Source organism: Myodes glareolus, chromosome 17 (genome assembly GCF_982192425.1).
Source record: "Myodes glareolus chromosome 17, mMyoGla1.1, whole genome shotgun sequence".
Classification (NCBI taxonomy): domain Eukaryota; kingdom Metazoa; phylum Chordata; class Mammalia; order Rodentia; family Cricetidae; genus Myodes; species Myodes glareolus.
The window spans coordinates 1,439,722-1,465,412 of record NC_142042.1 but is presented as its reverse complement, the minus strand read 5'-3'; the positions used below and the strand labels follow the sequence as shown (position 1 = coordinate 1,465,412).

General features: G+C 39.1%; 2 protein-coding genes across 9 annotated transcripts in view; one reads left to right on the top strand and one right to left on the bottom strand.

The window, feature by feature from the left end:
* The window catches only part of Srsf11 (serine and arginine rich splicing factor 11), a 28,354-nt gene extending 13,030 nt beyond the window's left edge, over window positions 1-15,324 (bottom strand). For 4 of the 6 annotated variants that reach the window (XM_048453508.3, XM_048453509.3, XM_048453510.3 and 1 more), the window contains exons 1-3: window positions 15,213-15,316; window positions 6,287-6,483; window positions 1,800-1,933 (exon numbers count right to left, since the gene is read on the bottom strand). In XM_048453508.3, coding sequence (XP_048309465.1) covers window positions 1,800-1,933; window positions 6,287-6,483; window positions 15,213-15,302 — 421 coding nt within the window. In that variant the 5' untranslated portion in view covers window positions 15,303-15,316. Of the gene's footprint in view, window positions 1-1,799; window positions 1,934-6,286; window positions 6,484-6,836; window positions 6,926-13,358; window positions 13,477-15,212 lie in introns of those variants that run through there. The other 2 variants (XM_048453512.3, XM_087897457.1) reach the window with 2 other exon arrangements.
* Window positions 15,325-15,381: 57 nt separating this feature from the next.
* Lrrc40 (leucine rich repeat containing 40) overlaps window positions 15,382-25,691 on the top strand; it is a 30,616-nt gene continuing 20,306 nt past the window's right edge. For 2 of the 3 annotated variants that reach the window (XM_048453506.3, XM_048453505.3), the window contains exons 1-4: window positions 15,382-15,575; window positions 19,309-19,490; window positions 20,414-20,487; window positions 23,102-23,231. In XM_048453506.3, coding sequence (XP_048309463.1) covers window positions 15,425-15,575; window positions 19,309-19,490; window positions 20,414-20,487; window positions 23,102-23,231 — 537 coding nt within the window. In that variant the 5' untranslated portion in view covers window positions 15,382-15,424. The remainder of the gene's footprint in view (window positions 15,576-19,308; window positions 19,491-20,413; window positions 20,488-23,101; window positions 23,232-25,691) is intronic. The other variant, XM_048453507.3, reaches the window with a different exon arrangement.

The window sequence follows — 25,691 nt, the reverse complement described above, 5'->3', positions numbered from 1 at the left end:
TTTGGTCTATTGCTCTAACACACTGACCAAGAGCCAACACCAAAGTGTTAAGGCTAAAACCAGAGTGAATGGCGACAAAGGGATCGAACACATCAGTTTACTTGTGCAGGTAACATTAATACAGCACATACCACAAATTAAAAGCAGCAAAATCAGATTTCTGAACTAAATATTTCTATAGCTCTATATACACTCCCCAAAACTTCACGTTCAAAAACACATCTACAAAAATTACTATGGCTTAAAATATTTAGTCATAAAACCCCAATTATATGACATAGATATTCCATCCCAGGCTCATACATTTAAGGCTAACTGAAGCACTCTGCACATTACTCACATGGCATGACCGTTTCAAGACCTACTGTCTACTTTACTCATCCTGAATTGAGTTCTGTAAGTTCTCTGTTGATTTAAGGTGGTGGTTAAGTCTTATCTTATAAGAAGCACACTGAAATAAAAGGAATTGCTTATCCAAAATACACTAAATCAGCTTCTGTCTTTTCTTTCATAGAAACATTGAACTAGCCTCACATCTCATATATGTTAATACCTTGGCGATAGATATACTGTTACCAAAATAGCATGCCGTAACTCATCTCTGAATATAAGTTCTTTATAAAAGACGAGGCAATTCTCTATGATTAGACATTTCACAACTTTCACAAAGTTATGATGGCAAATCTTCACATTTGTCTTCAATTATCTTAGAAGCATCTAAAAAGCAACAATTATAAGATATTGCTTCCACTGACCAGTTTATTAAATGAAGGGGAAAGCATGTAGATCCTGGACAGTATATTAAGCTATTATGTTAGAATTCAGTAAGTATATCATGGCAATGATTTCCCCAATAAATATTTATAGTTACCAAAAGCAAACCAAACAGCAGTTCACTGGGAACAAACTAACTGTAAAATATGCCTTAGAAAAGTTTTACAAAGTGGCATTAAAATTGTTCTGCGGCTTTTTTAGATCCAAAAACCTGCTCATTTTTTTCTGTCAAATTACTTTAACAGCCTAAAATGTAAAAAGAGAGAAATGCAGTTAACAAATGGTGACAGCAGGAGAACACTTGGGGGCTCGAGTGCTCGCTGGTTTAGTTAGAGTCTAGAGCCTGCAGCTGCAGAGCACCCACTGTGTCCAGCCATCTGGGAGGTTTGCATGTGCCTTCTCCACTACAAAAGTCACACACACAACAGAGAGAAGAGTTCATTATTTTGAGATATTCTAGAAAATATAACAAGAACAAGAAAATCTGGCATAAAAACAAACACCCAGTGCCCATCTGGCACCTAAACTATAGGAAATCTTAAACTTTCGAAAAACTAAAATTATTGTAACCCTTGGTATACTGGAATTCGGTGTGGGGGTTTTGTTTTGTTTTAAGTTAGGAGCGAGTGAGAGAATCAAGGACATAAAACTGACTTAACTATTGACTTAGAACAAAAGCATCATGCATTTATTTGAGGATTTCTGTGTGAGAATGACATGGTATGATTCTTTACCTTTGGGACTTCTTAACAATATATCTCAGAGTTTCAATTAGGAATTCTGTTTTAATAAACTTAAAACCATTTGAAAGATAGTAAAAAGTTAATTACATTATAAAACAGACCTTATTTTCTAAGTTTTAGAGTAAGAAAAAAATCTCCAAGTAAGAATTATGAAGGGCAGTATAACAAGGGTTTCAAATTAATACTCAGAGTCTGACAAGCTAGTGATGCTTACTCTACACCTACACTGTGGCCGATGGCCAGGCAGGGGTGCCCACATAGGTAGTGAAACAAAGCACAAACCTTCAGCATACGGTACGACTATCAAAGCTCTGTCAACGAACACAGTGTTTGTCAGATGTTGTGCCACAACTGCTGAGTCTGGATCATGGAACTTAACAAAGCAGACACGAGAGGAGACTGGCAAAGGCGAGTCACTAGAAGATAAACGAATAACATTAGAGAGAAATAGTTTTTTGGCTTCAACACAGATATATCATCAAATGGATAACACTTAGGCAAAAATACATAGATGCACGTTAATTAATTTAACCAATTAAAAAAAGAACATCCTGATGACCTGAAAGAATAAGATGCAGTGCAGACATGCTCCTATCATCAACACTTAAATTGTTAATACAGCAGTTTAAAAACCATTTAAGTCATAGACAATGACATACCATATAAGTGACTATGCACACATATGCTTGAGTTGCTCAAACCCAGGGCAGGCACTGAGCCACACAGCTCCTCATCCTCAGTTTTAACACCAACTACTTTTAAATACACATAAGAGTTTTGGCTTAGAAAGTTTTCATTATAACTTATACCTCAGTGTAAAAATGATTAAGAATCGTTTATTTCACACGTAAAATACCATAGAAAAGTACATCTAAGCAGGCACAATGGCACAAGTCTGTAATCTCTAGCACCCAAAAGGCTGGGACAGAAACTTAAGTTACAGACCAGCTTAGGCTCAAAAACATCAAACCACACCAAGCGTTCCTGATCTGAACAATAATTCATTCCACATCCTGACTCTACACCTATAGAATATAGAATTCTTTTAAGCACCTGATCTGAAGTACTTTCAGGGAAAAGAAAAAAAAGTAAGCATATACACAGCCAGTTGAACATGTTATGTAGTATATAGCATGTCCTCCCCACACTACACTTCAGCAAGTCAAGAGCACATTGCTTCCACAGACACGCAAATGGTAAAGTGTAAATTATGACAGTAAAAAGATGATAATGCACAACAGGATTTTAAAAAGATATAACAGGGGCTGGGGAGATAGATGGCTCAGCAGTTAAGAGCATTGGCTACTCTTCCAGAAGACCAGGGTTCAATTCCTAGCACCCACATAATAGCTCACAACTATTTGTAACTCAAGTTCCAGTGGATCTAACTCCCTCATAGATATGCAGGCCAAACACCAAAACAAACAAACAAACAAACAAATGAAAAGATATAATGGCTCAAATTCCTACCATAAAATTCTGTAAAGGAAGGGTTGCATCCTAGACCCAGACCACAAGTAACTTCCAGACCATAACAATATCAATAATAGAACTTGGTTATGAGAAAACCATCAGCGAGGAAAACCCTACCCAGGCCACCTGATAGTACCAGCATCAATGAAATCAAGGTGTCTGCTGAAGTAATCTCTTCTTTCTTTAATTCTTTCGATTCTGTGAATATGAACTCTGGGTAGGGAACCAAGAAACAAGGCAACTGTATCCACAACGCTGAAATCTCAATGTTTCCAAAAGGGTAAGAGTTTGTTTTTGAGACAAGGTGTTACATAAGTTCAGGCTGGCCTTGGAAGATCTCCTGATTCTTCTGCCTCCATCTTCCTGCTACTGAGATTACGTGACGCAATGTACACATTTTTAAAAAATGTGTCTAAAATTTGAGATGATTTTCAATCAGAGACAATGAAAAGAATGCTCTATCACAAATGCTCAGGCACCTGTTTTGGTTTATTTTTCCTGTCACTGATTTTTATTTTAGACAATAAATTTTAAAAGCTCTTCAAAATGGTGTTTTCTTTTGTTCTTAAATCCCAACAGACCACAACCTTAGGAAATCATAGGCATTCATGTTTCCTAGTCTTCAACACTGGTAACTGTAAAGAAAAGAAAAGGAAGAAAGAAAGAAGACTAGTCCTTAGAATGGAGAAATGGATGGGTAGTTAAGGGTCCTTTCTTTTGTGGAGGACCCAAGTTCGACTCCTGGCACCTACATGCCCACTTACTTTTAAAACAGCCACAATTCCAGTTAACAAGGGATCCAGTGCACTCTTCTAGCCTCCATGGGCACCAGGCATATACATGGTATGGACATACATGCAGGCAAAACACTCACACATACAAAATAAATCTTTAAAAAAAAAACATTCTTGAAGTCTATGCAAAATAGTTTTTTTAAGAAAATCAGAAAACACTACCTTCAAGGTAACTGCTTTCCATTTATCAAACATATTTTATTTTGTGTAAGGACCACGTATAAAAGTGTACCCAAGGAAAAGATAAGACAAAAAGACTTCCCTGATGTTTCTGTCTGCTAAAAGAATTTAAAAATATCTTCTAAGATATATATAGAAAATTGTGAATCCTGGTGTTCACTAAGTGCCCAATTCTGAATCAGAATTCCTTTCTCAGGAGAAAATTCATTCTTAAGACCCTCCTATTTATGGCCACACAAGTATAAGAACTTGTGGTTTAGGTCATCACACTAACTTTTTAATTCCACCTTAGAACTATGTCAGTAGTTTCTAGGCAGCAGAGTTTTGAGCTTATAAATAAAGCATCTCTGAGGCCCCAAGAACAGTACAGGTAACAAGAGTAACACTCACTTGAGGACGATTTTTGACTTCATATGCCTCTTCCTAACTATAGAAGGAATACACAGTAACCCATTAAATCACATTTTTCTTGAAAGTGAATTTAATTCTTCCATTTATCTTGTTTATAAAATTATTAAAATATTCATGCTTGGTCTGTGAAAGTTTCCAAGGAATGATCTATCTACTGACTGTAGCCTTCAAGTGCAGTGTAAAGCTGACATGCTTCACTGGGATCCTTGCCTGGACAAAACAACCCACTATGAAATTCCTTTAAAACTAAACACTTTATTGCCCACTTCAAGAATGATATAATGAACACTATGTTTATAATCATAGCACTTGGGATGTAAAAGCAGGAGTACCCTTATTTGAGGTCAGCATGGGCTACACTGACACCCCTCTCAAGAAAACTCTTCCCTACTCTGAACTGTTTTAGTAGTTGTATATGGGGCTGGATAACTCAAGGATCTCGACTTATGAGAGGCAGGAGGGCTGAATTTAGCCTGTGAACTGGTGATAGCTGCTGTGTCACAGTTTTATATAGATTAAAGAGGAAGCTGAGTACACGTAACCCAGATCACCTCAAGGAATGAACTCCTACAACTACTCATCTTATATGGGAATAACCCACATCACCATAAAAAGGCCAAACTCAAGTCTATCACACCCTCCTTGAGGAATTGTCCACTAACTAGGTCAGCAACAAGAAATGACCAATATAGTACCTACTGTTCTTTGTTATCTTTTAAACACAGTATAGAGTAGCTTTAGAGAATAAACAGAGCACTTTAAAGTTTGTGGTAGTAAACTTTCAGTAACCTGAAATCAAACTGAACATACGATTTTCTGCAGCTTTACTAGCAACCACACAGTGTGGTGTGAGAAAACCGAGGAACAGGGAGCATCTGTATGCTCTCATAAGGAGTTGCCCTGCTGATTTCCAAAGCCAAGATTCTGCTCAACATAACGGTTGTTCCTAAAACTCTACACACTTCACGCAAACTGGTAACCGAACCTTGTATATTTTCTCTAAAATTTAAGAACACACCAATGTCAAACACTAACAGTTATACGAAAATATTACAAGTAGGAACATGTAATATTTAACACATAGGCCATACGATCAACTTTGGCACAATTAATGATCACACATACAACAGACTGTGAGGATTCTAATTTCCTATTTAGAATTTATGGGACACCATAAAAACCCTAAAATTTGGTTGGGAGCATTTACTAAGAGTAACCACTATCGCTTTCACTAAACTTCCTATTTCTTCCTAGAGGGCACACAATGATTTCAACTATGTACATATATTTCAACTTAACTTTATAATTTCTTTGTTCTTTGCAGTGAACACACTCATTTAATATTATTCCAATAAAAAATAACTTTCAAAATAAGACAAAAACCACATAAAACCTAATTCAAACTTTAACATTCCGTAAAACCCCTTCACGGTTACTTATATATATAAATCTGTCCGTTATTTAAATAACACCCCGAGATTCAGCTATCATGCATTTCTGAACTATGTAAAAATTTAGCATACAGGCCCATCAATTTAGTCTATCAATAGGGTAATTGATCTCTGATATTATTCTTCCCGAGCTCAAAAAACACTGAAGAGCAATCCTTAATGATTTGTGAATAGCACACAAATATTTACACCAACTGAACAGACCAATTTCATTTCCTTTCTATCAAAGCTGGTGATTAGTTTTTTTTTAAGGGTGGGGGGGGACCAAAAGATTAAGTGCCCAAAGTAAAATGATGGTGTGTCAACAATGTCAAGAGTAAAAACATCACTGAAACGCCACTTAGGTGTTCATGTTCGGCCTCGGCCTGGCGGAGCCGGGGATCTTCCACGCCAGGCTCCACCGGACCGCGCGCTTCGCCTCACCGGAAGGGCCGCGGGCCCGCAGTGCCCCGGTACTCACTCCGGCGGGAAGAGGCGCAGCTCGTCGATCTTGCCCAGGAAGCCGAAGAGCGTCCGCATCTGCTCGGAGCTAGCACTTGGGGACACGTTGGTCACCTGGATCACCTCGGTGCCTCCGCCTGGCCCGCCGCTGGGGCCCGGGCCCGGGCCCGCCGCGCTGGGGACCACGGCTGTGCTGCTCATGGCGCGGGCTGCCTCCTGCTCAACACATCAAACACACGACAGTGAGAGCGCGCGGCACCGGCCGCCGGCCGCACACAAACGGCCACCGACCTCGCGCAGCGCCGCCGGCCCACAATGCTACGCGCCCGCCCTCCAGCCCGCGCCTGCGCCCCGAGCCCGGAAGTACGCGGCCAGTTCGTGCTCCCGCAACAGTCTCGGCTGAGCCCACCCAGCTGTGCCACCACAGAAATGGTTCCTCCGCACTCCACACAGCACCCGAAGCATTTTCAGGCAGAATCCCTTCACCTGGCCATTGAGACCTCCAGTAAAGGCAGTTTAACACACACACACGCCCTGGCGCTCTGAATACTCATTGAATTTTAGCTTACCTTTAAAAGAGAGTTTTACAGTTCTCCAATATATAACAGTATAGGGTCAGCAGTTTGAAATACACCTGCTTTAACACGCGTATTCTTCACTACAAAAACAAAACAAAACAAAAACCCCCGCCTTATTTCTTCAGCTTCATCTGAACTATTCTTCAACATAGACGCAAAAATATTTTCTCTATGCCTTTATATAAGCTATGAAGTTCCTTCATCTCATTTCACTGTCGCCACTTGTACAGCCTTGTCTGCTAGAACAACACTGCCTGTTTGTTATCAAAATGTATTTCCCCAGACTGCAGGACTGCACAAAGTCTGAAAGGAAGTTTCTGTCCAGGAAGTATTGAACACCTTAACACTCACACCAGCCTACTTTAATTAGTCATTTATCCTACAGGGCGCAATAACTTATTTGACTCAAAAGTTCTCAAAGATAAAATAAAATCTCAGACTTCACAAATCTCTACACTGGCAAACAGCTCTTATAGACAAAGCTGTGGCTGGCTTGCTAGGTCCAGTCACTGGTTCAGTGACTTAGTTCTTAAGCACAGAAGGGGGGAACTGATTAATGTGCCTCATCAGAGTTAGAAAACACCATCACTCACCAATGTGTCTTCCAAGATAGTGTTAAATGGTTTCTAATTGAATCTGAGTTACCACTCATTGCTAATTACAGACTCTCATAGCTCAAGGTTCTTAATCTCAGGGGTGCACACAATGCACCACACATTATAATAGTCAGTGATAGAAGAACAAAGAGCACAATGACAAGAGCTCAAGAGTCTCTTGTTTCTCAATGTTACTTAACATTGATTTAGTCGTTGTGGCAGGTATATGGAAATCTTTTACACTGTTCTACACTTCAAACATTTTTATTACATTTATTTATTGTGTATGTGTGCATCATGGTGCTCGAGTAGGTCAAAGGACAACTTGCAAGAGTTGGTTCTCCCCTTCCCCAGTCAAACTTGTTTCCATAAGTGTTGGCTGAATTATCTCCCTAGTCCCCATTCTACACTTTCATATATATGCTTTGCATTTTGTAATAAAAATTATATATTTAAACAAAGAAAGAGTTCTGTGATAAAAATATCACAGAATCTAATTTATGTATAGCTTACTGAACATACTAATAGATGGTGTTTGATGCAGAGATTAGCAAAAATAATTTTATTTAAATGAATTATTTTCATATATTTAGCAGTTCCAAAATAAAAAGCGAAAACTTCAGGAAAGATTGGCTTCAATACATTTCATTTTAAAAATCTACTGTTTTTCTGGTCAATCAAATAAGTAATTGAATAACTTTAACTATCACTAAAGATCTAAGTCAAATAGGGAAATGCTTAGCACTGTTAATGACTATCACAGAAATAATATAGCTAAGGGCAGAAGACAAAAATATTAAGACAAAAAGTAAGTGCAATCAATCTATGCTAGTTCAAGTGATTTTAAGATTTGCCAAATAGGGCAAAAGGGATACAGAATCTGTAAACAGGCAGTAAGTTTCTTTTCTTCACCATTTCCCAAATATCATAAAAGGCACCCCAAACTCAAATTTCTTCAAATATTATATATCTGCTTATTCCAGATCTTCAAGATGGTAGAAGTATAACAGAAAAGACAGCCAATGCACCCAATCTCCTAAAAATTTTAAGTCTATTAAAAACTCTCTACAACAAACACAAACATGTAAGGAACATGTGTTAACAAGATAGGCTAGAGGCAGAACCTGCTTAGATTTTAGAATACAGAAAGAGCCAGGCATTTGCCTTGTGAGTTTCTCATTTTCTAGGTCCTACAGGAATGTCCAGCTTTCTGCATTACATCACTAGTTGTCATCTAAAAAGTATGCACCTGAAAACTGCATAATTCAGTCACAAAAATTTACAAAAAAATTCTCATTCTTTAAATATGTATGCTTTCATGTTAGGTCACATCCATAGCTATCTAAGAGGACGTGCAGACAGCAAGTGGGACACCCTAACCCTAGAAGTATGAAAGTTTCAAGATCTATACACAAAGAAGGTCATTGACCCATCTTTTCAGGTAAATTAGGGAAGACTTTGATTCTGATTGTGAGATGTTTTCCCATACCTCAGGCTGGCCTGAAACTCACTGTGCAACAGAAAAAGACCGGCCTCTGCTCCCAAGTGATGAGATTACAGTATACTCTAGGTCATAAGGATCAAAATGCCAGTCCCCAATCCTGGGTTGTTTTTTTTGTTTGTTTGTTTGTTTGTTCGTTTCTTTTTGAGACAAGGATACTGGACTGTAGCCCAGGCTAGTATTGAACTTTACAAAATTTCCTGTCCAAGTATTCAAAAACATAAGAGTACAGGCATAAATAACTACACTTTGAAATCAAATTATTTCTGAAGGACAAATATTATCATTCTTACTAATAGTTTATTTCTAATAAATACTGAGAGGGGGCTTGTGAAATTTTTTTCCCTAAAAAGCAAAACTCAACAGGGTGGTATTTGTACATGTTTGTGTATGTTTGTTCATGTGTGTGTAGGACAGAGGCTGATACCATATGCCTTTCTCAACTGCTTTCTACCTCACCCCCACCTTTAAATTTGACTTGTAAAAAATTTTAAAAGCAAAGACAATCTGGAAGCTAAGCCACACTAGCATAATGAGGATAATCATTCTCAAGTGCCTGATTCAGTAACTCAGACCGTATGAATGCATGGGTATACATAAATGGGTACAAGTGTGTATACACAGACTATCTTTGATACACAGAAAGCTCTTCTGTGATACCTGGTGTCAATATTTCTGCACACCTTACTTTTGAGATGGAGTATCTCACAGAATCTTGGAGCTAAGCCACCATTAGCACTAGTTAGCCAGCTAGCAAGCTCCAGAGTGCCTCCTGTTTCTCCTTCCCCAGTGCTGAGAACAACCACTGCTCTACCAGTATTTTGACTAACAGATAACCCAAGTGCTGGGGATCCAAACAAGAACTTCACTGAATGAGCCATCTCCGTAGTTCCATGGCTTTATTTCTGTGGTGCCAGCAGGGACTAAAACCCCAAATAAACCTAGTAGCTTACCTCAAAACTTTTATCCCCACTGTTGTCTGGCAGTCACTTGTAATTTTGGAAAAATTTTAGAAACTAGGAAAGACTAGTCATTAGTCTCAGGATTCTTCTATTATTTGACAAAATCTTTAAAAACATTACCCTAGAGAAATACTGCTTTATCGCTTACATGCAAAAGTTAATTCATGTAGTATACTTTAGTTCTAATTTCACATTTTAACATGACAATGTAAACTTCTTACTACAAAGATTATGCACTTAATGTTAAAACTTTAAGCTATATGAATACTGTCAAAAGTTGGTAATACTTGTAAGCCATTAAATGACAATGAAGATGCCCCTCTTTCCAGCGAGACTGCTGCACGGTAAACAGGGCAGCTTCTGAACAGATTTGGGATGTCCAGCCATCTGACTGACAATTCTGTAGTATTGTAGTAGTTGTTAGACAACTACTAACAAGCAGCTCTGATATACATGAAGAACATTTCTTAAGAAGGCTTTAGTTATTTCCCTATTTTTAGAGCATGGTTAGAGCATGCTCAAATGATCAATGCATGAACACACAAAATACATACTTGAAGCAATCTCAACTTTTGGCAAAGGATAGACACAGTAAGTAATATGTGTAAATGACATTAGCTACAATCTGCTCAGGCTAAAGCCTAGAGCACTCTGATGATGTCATCAATTAAGCAGTTTGCCGGAGAGAAGAGATGATGGTAACACTTCTGAGTAACAGGAGTTAGGATGCTCAAGGTGGAAAATGAGCATCTGTATTAATGGTAGAGGAAAAAATGTATTAATTTGAGTGTAGAGAGAAGAACAGGTATTTCTGAAATAATGGACATCAAGGAAGTTTATACATTTGCATTGTTTTTAAATGTTCACTAACATGTATCAGTATCTGAGTGAATATAACCGTGAGTTGATCTGTTTGTTTATGGAGACAGGTTCTCGCTCTGCAGTCCAGGCTGACCTAGAGATCACTATGTAGCCTAGACTAGTCTCAAATTCAGGATTATCCTCCTGTCTAAGTCTCTCAACACAGAGGTTGTAAGCATGAGTTACAATGCCTGGCTATAACTGTTATTGTAAGATTATCAACAATGCAGAAAACAAAACAGCTCAAGTAGAAAAGAAATGGTGGGTCACTATGAATTATTATCTATCAAAATACAAAGGTGACTAAAACATATAGAAATTTGATTAACAAAGCTTAAATTAATACTGACTGTCTGGGATAACCAATGAACTGTCACATTATTTATATCTTTTCCTTTGTCAACTTAAATTGATGTAGAAACATTTCAGAGAACATATCATGTCTTATTAGAACAATAAGACTTCTCTGTTTGTATTGAAAAATTATAAACATTTACTTGTCTCTTTTGAAAGCACACCAAATTGTAAACTGAATCTAACTCAATAAAATTCTTTACAGGGGTGATAGGCAGTCTGATTATCAACAGTGGATCATGGGTAAAACCCTTTTTATCAACATTATAACTCTAGTGGTTTTGTATGTATAAAAGATAGTGTCCCAAATCTACCTCTACATTATTTCATTAATTTAAAGCCACTGTCAAAATTTGTATCACCCATATAACTAATATAAAGACAAAATTTTTAAGTTATATAATTAATATTAATCTTAGGGGGAAAAGTAAGAATACCATACTGTCTGTTAACAGTTGGGAGTAATAATCATTGGGAATAAGAGGAAATGTTTTCAGAATAACAAATCTCAATACCAGATGGACTTTACTTAAATGGCATAAGCTCATCATCACCCAGGTTTTAGCTTCCTTTCTTCTTTATGATAAAAAATAACAATACAAATAAAAACATGCACTTAAGATATTATTTTAAATGTCCTAAGGTCCTTCACTTTTTTCAAGAGAAAAGAACAAACATAAAAATCCTTTTTATTAAAGGAAATGAAAATGGTATTTTCTAGACGCTAGAGAACTAAAAAGTATTAAAGGTAGAGAAGAGTATCAGACCATAGATTAGAATCATGGTGACTGTCTTAGAGCAGCGTAACTGTTTCACCATTCACAAGTATGGAGAGAAGCAATGAAACACAAACAAACACACAAGCAAAAAAATCCTAAACAACACATTTTCCTCATAAAAACCAAGATGGTCACAACTTCAATAACAATAACAAAATACAAGTCAAAGCTACATTTTGAAATTGGGAATAAACACACTAAATATGTTCTGTCTTTAAAAGCAGCAAGGAATGTATTTTATTGACTACTTTTAGAAGTTGGCTGTTATAAAAAGACATCAAAAGTTGAACTGCAAACTGAAATTCTAAAGAAAATCAAAATGTTCTCTCAGTAACATTTGACATAATAGAATATAAGCAATATTCTAGAACAAAAATGATATTGGTTCAAAACAGGCTTTTATAAAAATAAACTGAGTCTGCAAATCAAGTTCTCTGTGCTTGCTTGAATTTTGCAAACAGGTGTGTTTGAAAAATCTGCACAAATTTATCTTTTTCTCTTACTAGAATTGAAACTACTTATTTCAATAAACCCATCATCAATTGTAGCTTTCATCTTTGAGAAAAGTCTAATATATATGTAAATTTTCAGGAGTGACGCCATCTTAGAAAATGTTTGATTAAATTGTAATGGTAAGAACAGATCACCCTATCTTTATTTGATAATAAATCTTACTTTCTGTCATGAAATAAAGTAGTACTTTCTGGATGACTTGATTGCTAATGTGTTTTTGGTTTCTTCTGTTAAGACATTAAATAAAATGCATATAAACCATAGCCAAACACCTCTATAATAAAAGGTAGGTGTGTCTACTCTTCAGCTGAAGAGAGAACTCCTTCTCACTATTCCAAGGAGCTGGTGATAGAACCAAAACCCTTTGCAAGATATGCTAGTGCTCTATCACTCAACTGTAGTCCCAGAAGATTTTGGTAACTTTAATAATGCACAATGTCTAGTTAAAAAAATATTTTTATTTATGTATATGTGTTTGCCTATATAAGTTTATGTGCACCACGTGTGTGCTGGTGCTTTCAGGGGCCAGAGTTAAAGATAATTTTGAGCCGCCTGATGTAGGTGCTATAAACTGAAATAGGCCCCCTGGAAGAGCAATTAAGTGCTTTTAACCACCAAAAGCCTTCCATTTGTCCCATATTTTTAAATCACCAAGTACTTTGATTTAGATGTCACCACCAAAAAAGGACAAGTTGTTTAATTTTAAATGCATTAAAGTAATTCAAGATTCATAATTCACAGAGCTAGTTCTCAAGACTATAGTCATAGATATTTTATAAAGAAGCCCAATTCATGAATTACTTTCCGGTTTCCATCAATTAACAACAAATAGATAATTTTAGAAATTACAAGAATTTTGGATAACATGTATTCATTCTTCAGTGCAATATAAACATAATACAAGTATTATAAACTTATACTAGTTAGATCCTTATGTCAGTTCATACCTATTAATATAGAAATATGCTGGGTGTGGTGGCACAGTTTTAACCTTAGCACTTGACACGCTAAGTGTATTTCTTCAAGTTCCAGGCTAGCTAGGGCTACACAGTGAGATTCTGTAGACTCTAAAACAAAAAATCCAAAATACATTTGGGTGAAATTGATAGTAATGCAGAATTGCCAGACCACCTCACCTCTCTGTCTTTGTTTGTTTTTCGAGGAAGGGTTTCTCTGTGTGGCTTTGGTGCCTATACTGGCACTAGTTATTGTAGACCAGGCTGGCCTCAAATACACAAGAGAGCTGCCTGCCTCTGTCCCCCCACCTCCAGTGCTGGGATTAAAGGCATGGGCTGCCACCACCACCCTGCTGCACAGCTGCTTTTCAACTAATACCATTTGTCCTCTGTAGAGTGACAAGGATTATGGAGACATTTTCTTACATATGTTCTTTACATTTGAAAGAAAGAAAAATAAATCAGAGCTGGAGTGATGGCCCAGCGGTTAGGAGTACTTCCTGTTTTTTTCAGAGCACCACCAAGGCTCAATTCCGCACTCACAATCATCCATACTATAGTTTCAAAGGTTGATACCTTCTTAGGACAAAGAGGCAAATGCCCACACACATAAAATAAATAAATAAAAATAATTTCTCTGATCCTAACGTTATGCTGATGGCTATGTTGAAAAAATTTTAAATCTCTGTGCTTAAGGAAACTATAAAGCAAAATTAGACCTCCAAATGTTACAGGATGTTAAGGGTTAAATTTTTATTGCTGTTTCTACTTCTAAACAATTTTTTTTTCTCTCTCTCTCTCCAGGGAATCTTCTGCTTGCACCAGAACAAATTATAACTTTGTATTCTTTGCTTTTGCAAATCCTTGACTGAGGTGGCTGAGCGTTGCAATCCCGAGTATCAGTTGTAGACCTGACACCAGTACCCAAAAGCCTCCTGTTAAAACTTATTACTAATGGTCAGACTTGTAAAGATCTGAATGATCCCGGACCCATAAAAACTTCCACACCAGCGTGATAGCTTAGCGGGTAAACCAGTCGTTTATCACGGACATGCACAACCTGCGTTCCATCCCACTTGGTGGAAAAAGAACCGACCTACTCAAGTGGTTCTCTGATCTCCAGAGGTACCATGGCACGTGAAATCCTATGCGCGCGCTCAAATCACACACTAAAGTTAGAGGAATGTAATATAAAGCCAATTTCAGACAAAGAAGTCTGGTGCAGCGCCGGGCATTGAATTCACGGCCTTGCCCACGTTAGGAAAGCACTGTACCCTGGAGCTACATCCCCGGCCCGAGGAAGCAGGTGGCTAGCTCTTCTTAAGTGAGGAATCAATCAATACCTTCTAATACCGGGTAGAAACTAAACAGGAAATAGCTACTTATTAAGCAAAATTTCATTTCGTATTTCCAGCCGAGGCTCAATATTTACACTTCCACTGTCAGGAATTTTTAAAACTTCACTAGACTGCACTATCCACAAATGAGTGAAAAATGAGCTTCCTAAGCGTGGGCTCAATTGAATAAAGTCAGTCTGTACGCGGGCGGCATTCGAAGTCCGAGCTGCTCGTCATCCACCGCAGCGTTCCGCTGTCAGGTGGGCATACGTCTTTAAGGTTCAATTCGTGCCACTCGCCTTCCCTTGCTGCGGTTTCGACTCAAGGCAACCGACTCTCAGAGCCCAGCACCCTCCAGCCGGGCGCCCGAGGCCACAGGCCTGACCGCCGCTCGGGTTTCGTCGCCGCCACGTTCTGACGCGACGGTGGGCAGCGCAGTCCATCCCCGACCGCGACGCGTAGGCGCCCCTGACACCCGGAGGGCCCTCGGCCCGAGAGACCCGCTTACCCGAAAGAAGTTTCGCCGCAGTGCGAGGCTGGGGAGGGCAACGGAAGAGCTCGTCGGTCCGACGGCCCCGGGAGCTGGTGGTGACGACATCAGCACGCGCAGTAATGGCGAGAGGCGGAGCACGGCAAGCCGGAAGAGGCGGGGCGGCCAACTCTGGCGCGGTGATCTGACGTCACGGCCGCGCCCGGGGCTGCCCGACCGAGGGTTTGAATATGTCGCGCCAGCTGAGAACCTCAAGGTTTGACCCTCGTGCGGGATTTCACGCGGAGGGCAAGGACAGCCGTCCCTCAGTTCCCCAGGGCCTCCTGAAGGCGGCGAGGAGCAGCGGGCAGCTCAACTTGGCGGGAAGGAACCTCGGGGAAGGTGAGGTAGCGCGTAGACGGCCTCTCCCGAGACTAGGCGGGCGGGTCCCCTGGGCACCCACTCGCGGCGTCTCTTGGAAGAGGCCCTGCTAGGACTGTGGCCATGGCTTGCACGGAGTGTTCGTTGGGATTAACATCGTCGTTTGGGAGTAAATTAGCTATGAGATAGATGATAGGCAGGTACTTTGACCTTTCTCTTGATTTAGACTTAACCACCCAGAAAGTGGAGAAATTGCTGTGGTAAACTGTGTGGTTCCTATGACATTCGAACTGTTTTATAGCTGGAATGTGGAAGATTTGGGGACGTAGGTCTAGGAAAGACTGACTGCTGTGGGCAGAGCTTAATGTGCTATATTTTTTTTTAATGGGGAGTTGGAAGATATGGATGCAGACAAATGCAGACAGTGGAGATCTGACCCTTGAGGTTTTATAAGGAGACAAGGACTTCGTTAGCAGCCATTCGCATTGTGTTTGGGGCAAGAATGTGGCTTTCTTCTACCCATGTCCTAAGTACCTCAACGAGTTTGTATTCAAGATGAGCTACTACTGGTTTGTTTGGCAGAGGCAATTTTTTTTTATTATTATTGAGACAAGGTTTCTCTGTAGCTTTGGTGCCTGTCCTGGAACTAGCTCTTGTAGAGCAGGCTGGACTTGAACTCGCAGAGACCATCCTTCCTCTGCCTCCCTAGTGCTGGGATTAAAGGCATGCACCAACACCGTCCTGCAAGAGGCAATTTTAGGATGAGAGCATTCAGGTTGGTGCTGAAAAGGCAGTCATATTTGATAATAGGATCAATATCATTGTAGAGAAGCCCCCTGCACTGGGACAGTAATAGTTACAGTGCTAGGGTCAGCACAGGTTGGCTTGTGCATTGGTCTGTGGGGGATTGTCTTGACAATGCTAATTGACTTTTTAAAATCTTAGTACCCTTTCTGAATTTTTCTTCCATGTTGCTAACTTTTCCATCCGTATTGTTAATGTTCTCATGTGTTCCACTGACTTTCTTTTCTAAGGCTATTGTTCTTTAAAAATATTATGATGATGGGATGCCCCGGACGGCCTGCGAGCCAGGCAGAGGCCGCCGCCAGAGCAGTGCAGGGTCCCCGGGCAAACCGCAGAGTCAGGCGGCTGGATGCGGTGGACAGCAGAGTAAATGGACATAAGGCTATACATAAAGCTAAACATTTATTACTTAAAGAAATGGAGATATAGACAAACATAGAGAGAGAGAGAAAAAAAACACGTGTGCACACGGCAAGGGATGGACAGAAAAGGGGGAAGCCTAGATGGCAACGAGGTCAGAAGTGGCTGGGGTGGGCGTGGCTAGCTCTTAAAGTGACCGCAAAAGGATAACAAAGGCTAGATTGAAATCATCTACTTGTTTGTATATTTTAATTTATTGATAATGTCCTACCAGGAAACTTGAAAGTTTCATGTGGCATTTTGCCTGTTTCAATATCTGTGAAGAGCAGTTGCAATTTTTAAGGCTTCATATTTCCTTGCTTTTTTCATGCTTTTTTTTTTATAGCTCTGTGATGAAGTTTGTACATCAGTTGGTTTGGATATGTAGTCTGGAGTTTTGAAGGATGTCTTTATAATGAATAGATTGTTCTTGAAGGCTCAGTCTCCAATACCTCTTATTAAGGAAGAAACAGACTGCTATGACTTCAAAACCATTAAACCATAAAGATATACATGCATTGAAAATCAGTTATTGCTCACTAATGTACCATCACTGGTTGTCATAGTTAGGGTTGCTAATGCATGCCCCGCCTGGTCCAGTCTCTCAAACGCCATTGACAGTGCCCTTAGTAAGCAGGAAGTAGTCTAGACAACAACACCCAAATTCCCTAAATGATTGTTTACATTTAACGGGGGGGAGGGATATGCTATAGATATTCATACTTTTCTTTAGTATGGATCTTGGTTTATTGATATAAATTTAAGGTCAGTTTTGTTATATATATTGTTATATATATTTCTGCTCTTGATTTAGGTATTATGTTTGTGCAGCTCATTTAAAAATGGAATGTATAAATTAAGAAGTAGAGATTAATAGATAGTCATCAATAATAGTCAAGCTTGCAGTCATGTTAGGTTTTCTAGATGTACAGAGATTTATTTCAGTTGGATAATCTTCAAGCCTTCCAAATATGGCATTTAAAAGGTTTTAAGAACTTAGAACTTTTCATGATAGTGAGACACATCTGCTCCTGGCAGCGCCAATCTACTTCAAGAGGATGGTGGGTATTGAAGAGGCTCCTTATGGAGTTTATTAGCCATTTGGGCAAGAAACTGCTTTTGCCTGGATTGCTTGATGTTATGCTGTATGAATTGGACAAGCAGGACCCACAGAAAAATGACTGCTGAATTTGTCTAAAGTTGAGACAGTCCTTCAGGGTTCCTGCTTCATGAGAGAACAAAAAGAGTCTGCTAGACATTCAGCAGGACACAGAAGAAAGTGACTGACAAACTTCCAATATAGGTGGAACTGTCTTTGAAATTTCTTGCTGCCAGATACTGTGGGCCTGTAAGCTGAAGATGGGTGCCCAGTGTTACAGAAGAACTTTGGGTTACTGTTCAGGCAGCGAGAGGTCTCTGTCAATTCCAGAGTTTTGGAAATTGCTTACAATGCACTTTCTGTTTGCTTAGGTAATATTATGTCTTTCTGGAGTCTTTGATGGAGTTGAAGACTAGATCGTTATAGCATTTCTTAGTTATGATAAAAGATAAAGTAGATATAACTATTGTAACCGTAATTCTTGCTTGATACCTTGATATGTAACTTTACTGTGTTAAAGTTAAAATCTTCCTTTTTAAACAGAAAAGGGGAAATGGTGTGGGAAGTTCTTCTGTATTTGTGTTGCTTTTATTGGTTAATGAATAAAACTGCTTTCACCCAATGGCTTAACAGTAAGGCTAGGCGGGGAAATCTGAACAGAGATGCAGAGAGTGAGTAGGCGGAGACAGACACCTGGACACCAGACGGAACCTTACTAGTAGGTTACAACCATGTGGTGATACCCAGATTAATAGAAATGGGTTAATTTAAACTGTAAGTGCTAGCTAGAAATACACTTAAGCTATTGGCCAAACAGTATTGCAATTAATACAGTTTCTGTGTGTTTATTTCGGGTTGAGTGGCTGGGAAGCAAACGAGCAGTCTCTGTCTACAGATAAGAAAGAATAATGTCTGGTAAAATGGAGAGTAGCTGCTAGGGTTGGATACCTTTCATAGGCTGTGCTGGGAAATGGCTCTGCAGGGCTTGGAGTGCAGTGCCGACATAGCTGTTGAACCCTGAGTTCATTTTCTTGATTACTCATTTTTTTTTTTTAACCTACAAAATGGGAATGGTAATAACATGTGTCTCAGAGTTGTTGGGAGGTTTTAGTTTTGTATTTTGTGTTTTCAGTGCTAATAATCAAACTCTGCTTCGTGGCTGTGGCTCAGGCTGCCATTCAACCTCTCAGTTGATCTTTACTCCACCATCATGAACTCTGGTGCTCTGAAACCATTACCTAACTTAAACACTTTGTTTTAGTAAGTTGCCTATGTCATAGTGTTTTATCACAACAATAGAAAAGTAACTGATACATGCACTGAGCTGTCCTTTGGGCCCTGGGAATTTTTTGGGTTCATTTGTAAGCTAAGTATGCAATGAGTGTGTCTGTTAGTATTCATTTCATTTTTATTTTTTCCCTTTTCTCTTTGATATGCTGGTGATGGAGATAGTCCCTCAGTGTGTTTGGAGAATAAATGTGGACATCCCTGAGGAGGCCAATCAGAATCTTTCATTCAGCTCTACTGAACGATGGTGGGAGCAGACAGATCTGACCAAACTCATCATCTCCAGCAATAAACTTCAGTCCCTCTCTGACGACCTCCGGCTCTTGCCTGCCCTTACTGTTCTTGATGTAAGTTGACTATAATTATGGTATTTTAGTTGAAAAGACTTAGTTTATGCCAAATGGAAGAGCTAAATTTATGCTTTGCTAAACAGGAAACCTTCCTTGCTGAGCATGTAGAATGCAAGATAAATGACAGTCTGAGTCAGAAGGTTGGCTGCATCTTCCATGCACAGAGTCCTGGTGGAGACCCTGGGTTTAAATGAGTCAGTGTGTACAAACAGAACTGGCACCTGGCACCTTTTATTCTAGTCACTAAAGCAAGTATAGGACTTGGGGCCTCTTACATTCTGGTTTTCTTACTTGCCCTCAGACTGAAACTGTTCACCCGAATTCTTTGTGTGTTTAACTGAGTCTGTTTTGTAGTGCGGGTTTTCTTGTCATGGGGTAAGTAAAGTACAAAGGATTTATTTCAGAATCTTTAGGCTCTTAGTGTACTTGGCAGTGGCGCAGTGTCCCTTCTGTTCATGTGGAAACGATGGATGTAAGCAGTGCCGTTCTTGGAGGTGTATTTGTTTTGTCTGTAAAATAACAAACAATAGTCTGTCCTACTCTGAGGTTCTTTGTGCTGTGAAGACAGTATACGTCTGAGAATGTGAAGCTGTTCTCCCCGCTCGTGTCTGCTCTGTGTGTGACGTGCACAGACCATCAGGGCCCTGCTGTCAGCTTCCACCTCTCGAGTTTTCCAAAATTCTACTCAGGTCAAGTTTGTTGTCTCTTTTCATTTTGGTAATGTTTAAATTCCTAACTTGTTACTTCACGATTTCTGAGTAACAGTTTGATCAGTATACACAGAGCAGATTACTAATCACCCAACACATGGCCATTGAGTTTGAAGAATAGGTTTAGTGAATAATTTTGTTCAGTGTCAAAACTCAAATATTACTAATTGTCAGACTAAGAATGTTGACTTTGTCTTGTATTAATTTTAGATACATGACAATCAGCTGACATCGCTTCCTTCAGCTATCAGAGAGCTAGACAATCTTCAGAAACTTAACGTCAGGTAAAGTGTGCACCTATTTCTAAGATTGCAGTTACAGTGGTCTGAACCTGAAATCCCTTTTCTTCACATGACAATCACCTGAAGCCACAGTGTGGCCCAGTGGGAAGCAAGGTTGAACACTTACCAGACTCTACACTAGACCAAAGGCAGAACAATAAGACCAGATCTTTGCATCATCCCAGAAACTAGTTACGGAAGGAAGAACAAGAATTTAATGATTCAGTTACGGTTTTTTCTCTGTAGAGGAGTCTTGCTGGTTGGCCCAGTGTGACTCCAAACTGCTATGCTCAGAGACTCCTGCCTTAGCTTCACAAGTCTGTGGGGCCATACCCAGCAACTTTATTTGTATATTTGATTGGTTTTTAGAATTTATTACATCCTGTTTGATTTTACAAATTAAAGGCCTATTGATTTTTATATTTTATGTTTAGGAGATACTGTTGACTCTTGTTTTACTAAGCCATCAGAATCTCAGGTTTTAAATTACCAGGGTAGCCTAAAAATCTAGGTATTACACATTAGGTTAGAAATACTCATTATTTCCACTAATGGTGAAGACTTTTGTGCTTTTTTTTGTTTTGTTTTGTTTTGGTTTTGGTTTGAGCTTTTGGTTTTGTGGTACCTGGTGGAGAACTCAGGACCTCATGCATGCTGTGCAACTGAACTAAGCTGCAGCACGCATGACTTTACTATTAGTAATTAAATGTGTCCAAACACCTTTGGGCTGCATAAGCATATTTCTGGTACTACATTGCTTAATGTGTTTGAGGCTAGGCACCCAAGGTGGTAACTAATCTTTTGCTGTCAGTACACATCCAGATTAAGAAAGTCCCTTTGTCTTATCTATGTTATATAGAGTCAAGCTCTGATATTCTTTCAGAAGAACAAACAAAAGGTACTTTAAGCATAGTTTGACTCACTTGTTTATAAAATACATACTGTTACTGATATATTGGGCATAATATACTTGAAGGTGGTTTTTGGTGATACATTAACTAGGAGGAAAAGCAACTCCTTAATAACAGTTTGGTGAAAACTTAATGAACTGCAGCAAGACTGCTGCATTTGAAGCTGCACTGGAGCTTTTTCCTCCCACAAAGCCAGGCATATGGACCTCAAAGCAGGAAGAAAGAATTGGACAAGAACAAGGGCGTGCAAGGAGTAAGGTGGGCTTAACCCATCTAGGTAGAGTGATGGGTAGGGAAAGGAAATGGAGGAAATAAAGCAGACAGCTGGATTGACTGCCTTCCCTAACGAGGTCCTGTCAATGTTCTGACTTCAGCTCAGCAGCCTTCAGTAGTCAGAAACGTAACAACTACTCATTTATGTTTTATGAACACCTTTTGGGTATTCATCTATGTAGTTTTATTTTGATATAATAAATATAAAGTTCCTGGTATTTCCTTTTCCTCTGTTATATGTAAACTAACATAAGAAAATCGGGTAAATTTTATAATTAAATAGTTAAGCTGTGATGCACCTGAAGACTTGTTCATGCATCTCTCTTTTGGTGTTTTTCAAGACAGGGTTTCTGTGTGTAACAGCCATGGCTATCCTAGACTTCCATTGTAGACCAGGCTGGCCTCGAACTTTCAGGGATTCACCTGTTCTGCCTCCTGAGTACTTTTATTAAAGGCTTGCACCATCATGCCCTGCAATTGGTAACGGTTAACTCCAGTTAAAAACAGAAAAATGCACTAATTTTTATGCTGAACAAAGGCACTGCTGGGCTGGGTGGTGGTGGCACATGCCTTTAATCCAGCACTCAAGAGGCTAAGACAGGTGGATCTCTGTGAGTTCGAGGCCAGCCTGGTCTACAGAGTGAGTTCCAGGACAGGCTCCAAAGCTACCGAGAAACCCTGTCTTGAAAAACAGCGAGACAAAAATCAAAGGCACTGCTGAGATTTGAATCCAGGATCTCCTGTTTACTACACGGGTGCGTTAACTAAGCCACAGCACCACGGCCTCATTTGTCTCCTAATCACCAGGATGTGTACTGTCCTACTGGAACTTTCACATCAATAGGTTGAGTGTCTCCTCAGAAGAGTTCAAATACAAAGGCCAAGCAAGTATAGAGACAAACTGAGTATTGCCAAACCTACCAGACCTGAAGATAGAAATAACAGGGGCTGGAGAGATGGATGGGTCAACAGTTAAGAAAATTGTGTACTCTGCTAGAGATCTGAACAACAGAAGCTCACATCTGTCCATATCAGACACACAGACATACATGCAGCAGAACACCTAGACACATAAAAATAAATGTTAGGAAAATATATATGTATATGTAAGTTTTGTTGTAATATGTATGCAAACATTTTTTCACAAACAATATAAAAATTTAAGAGTCCAATAAGTCCCTTTCACGTTCTATTTTAAGTAGGCAGATTATAAGCAAACAACCAAATGTTTACAAATTACTTGTTAACTTTGTTGATTTAGATTTCTGCTGATGAGTGTATATTTTGTAGATATGGCTCTTGATAAACACTTGAACAGATAGCACCATTTGATTTTTATGATGAGTCTATGTGGTTAGTTGACAAAAATGCCTTTAAGTATTTCTTATGTATAGTCTACCAAGTCACTCAGCATTTATTTTATTAACCAATAGCCATAACAAACTGAAAATGCTTCCCGAAGAAATTATAAGTTTAAAAAACCTGAAGGCGCTGCACCTCCAACACAATGAGCTGACGTGCCTACCTGAAGGCTTTGAGCAACTTTCCAGCTTAGAAGATTTAGTAAGTGGGGATTCTTTGATGTTTGCATGATTTGGGGCTGGTGGGCATTTTTTACTAGACTGAAGAAATAAATTATGATTCAAATTGTAGGACACAGACAGCTGACTTTGTGAGTAGCTTATCAGAAATTGTTGCTAAGTTACTAGCTGTAAACTTGGTTTTTCTTTTATCAAGTGAACTTTAAGTTATACTTCAAGAATAGAGTTTGGAAGAGAAACAATGGGTCTGCCTTCGTTATTCAATCAGATAATCATAACTACAGTTTCAGAGTATCCAACAACTCTCTTTCGGATACCAGAGTGTAGCTGGAGTTACAGAAAGTGTGAATCATGTAGGTGCTGGGTCCCAAACCTGGGCCTTCTCCAAGGCCATTCAGTGCTCATAACCCCTGAACAGCCCACCCAGTCCCTATCCCAGAGTCTTTTATACCTTAATAGAGAGAGGAGAGCAGTCTTCAAAGTACGTCAGCTCTTTGTTCCTGTCTTCTATATAATATATTCTATGTTCTGTGCTAGCCGATGACCCGGCTGCCCTGCATATTCCAATCTCTTCAGTGCTTACTTGACTCCAGCTTTCAAACTGGCAAAGCTTTCATGCTGCCTGTTTCATCTTCCTCAACTACAGTCAGCCATGAGTCAGTACAGTGTTGTTTTAATAATTTTAAGAATAAAACCATAGACAGTTTATATTGACTTTATATATGGCAAGATAAGTAGGTCTCACCCTTAATACAGTAAGAAACTAAGGCTTATACAACAACAGGAAATTTGTCCTAAGTCATGCAACTGAAAAAGAATGAAATTAAAATTTAAAGATGGTAGTTTGCTTCCAAAACACATTCCTGTTTTTTTTTTCCTCTATAAATGAGTGAGATTCTACCATAAGGTGTTTCACTGGGAAGGCTCAGTCCTCTGACCGAGAGGCTTCAACCCATAGTATGTGTTCTCGTTATTGTGTACTGGTCTCTTGTCCTTGGCATGTTTTAGAAAACTGAGTTATTATTTTAGCCTTAAGTTTTATTTCTTATTAATGGACAAGTTATTTCTGAGTGTTTAAGTATTTATTCTGTATGTATACCTTCCTGAAGCATGATTAATAAAAACTCAGAGACAGATATTGGGGTTCTCCCTGAAGACCAGAAAAGCAAAGCAGCCAGTCACTGACTCTTACCTTGACCTCAATACGAAAATGGTGATCCTGTCTCCAGTAAACCTCAGAATGCAGCTGAACTGAGAGCTGTCTCCTCCCATTTATATTTTGTATTCCTCTCTAGTTCTGGGATTTAGAGCGTGCACCACTAACGCCTGGTTTCATGTGTGTCTTCTTGAGTGAGTGTATGCCATATCTATCCAGGTGCCAAAAGAAGGTGTTGGAGTCCTTGAAGCTGGAGTTACAGGTGGATTTGGGTGCTGGGAACTAAATTGAGTCCTCTGAGAGCAGCTAGCTCGCTCTTTTGACTGTTGAGCCAACTCTGCAGTTCCAAAATTTTTTTGTTTTGTTTTGTTGTTGTTTTTTTAATTAAAGAGCATTATTTAGAGGTGAAAGTAAAAAAGAAACCTTGTAATAAGTGAAGTTTTCTCTTTCTACTTAATGTGTTACCAGAAGTTATTTGCATAATAAAAGGATATTTCAATTGAGAATTTTTCTTAAATATGCAATATTAAATAAAATACCAATGTGTGAAATCCACCAAAACAGATTAAAATATAAACACCTGCAATCATTTAGGCTAATATTTCCTGTCATTATGTCAAACTTGCTTAGCCTAAAAATACTAAGTAAACATTTGATGAAAGAATGGCTTGGCATAAATATGGATCAGTTTATATATCATCTTTGCTTTAAAAAAATTTGTTCTAGGAGTATGGTGTTTTGCCTGCATGTATGTCTGTGTACCATGTCTGTGTCTGGTGCCTGCAGAAACAGAAGTGGGTCCTGGTCCTGGAGTTACAGGCGGTTGTGAGATGCCATGCGGGGCTGGGAATAGAACCTCTGTCCAATGCAAGAGCAACAAGTGCTCTTAACTGCTCAGCCATCTCTCCAGTCACAAATATTCTTATGCAATAATTAAATATTTGGCCATTTTAATACTGCTTAGAAGTTTCAGAATTTCTTAGTTAGAAACTCTTCTTTGTCAGTAATTAGTTCATTTTGGAATAATTTTGGGATTATGCAAAGGCTGTAAAATTACAGTGAGGAGAGTTCCCAAATGCCCTTCAACCTGACTTCCAATTTTTTAGAATATCTATTTATCCTTTGAAAATTTTATACATGTTTGTCAGATATCTTGATCATGCCCACTCAACTTTTCCTTCCTGGACACTTTCATCTCATGCCCCACATTTTTTTGGTTTTGTTTGGTTTGGTTTGGATTTTCAAGACAGGATTTCTCTGTGTAGCCATAACTGTCCTGGAACTCACTCTGTAGGCCAGGGGGACATCAAACTCACAGAGGTCCGT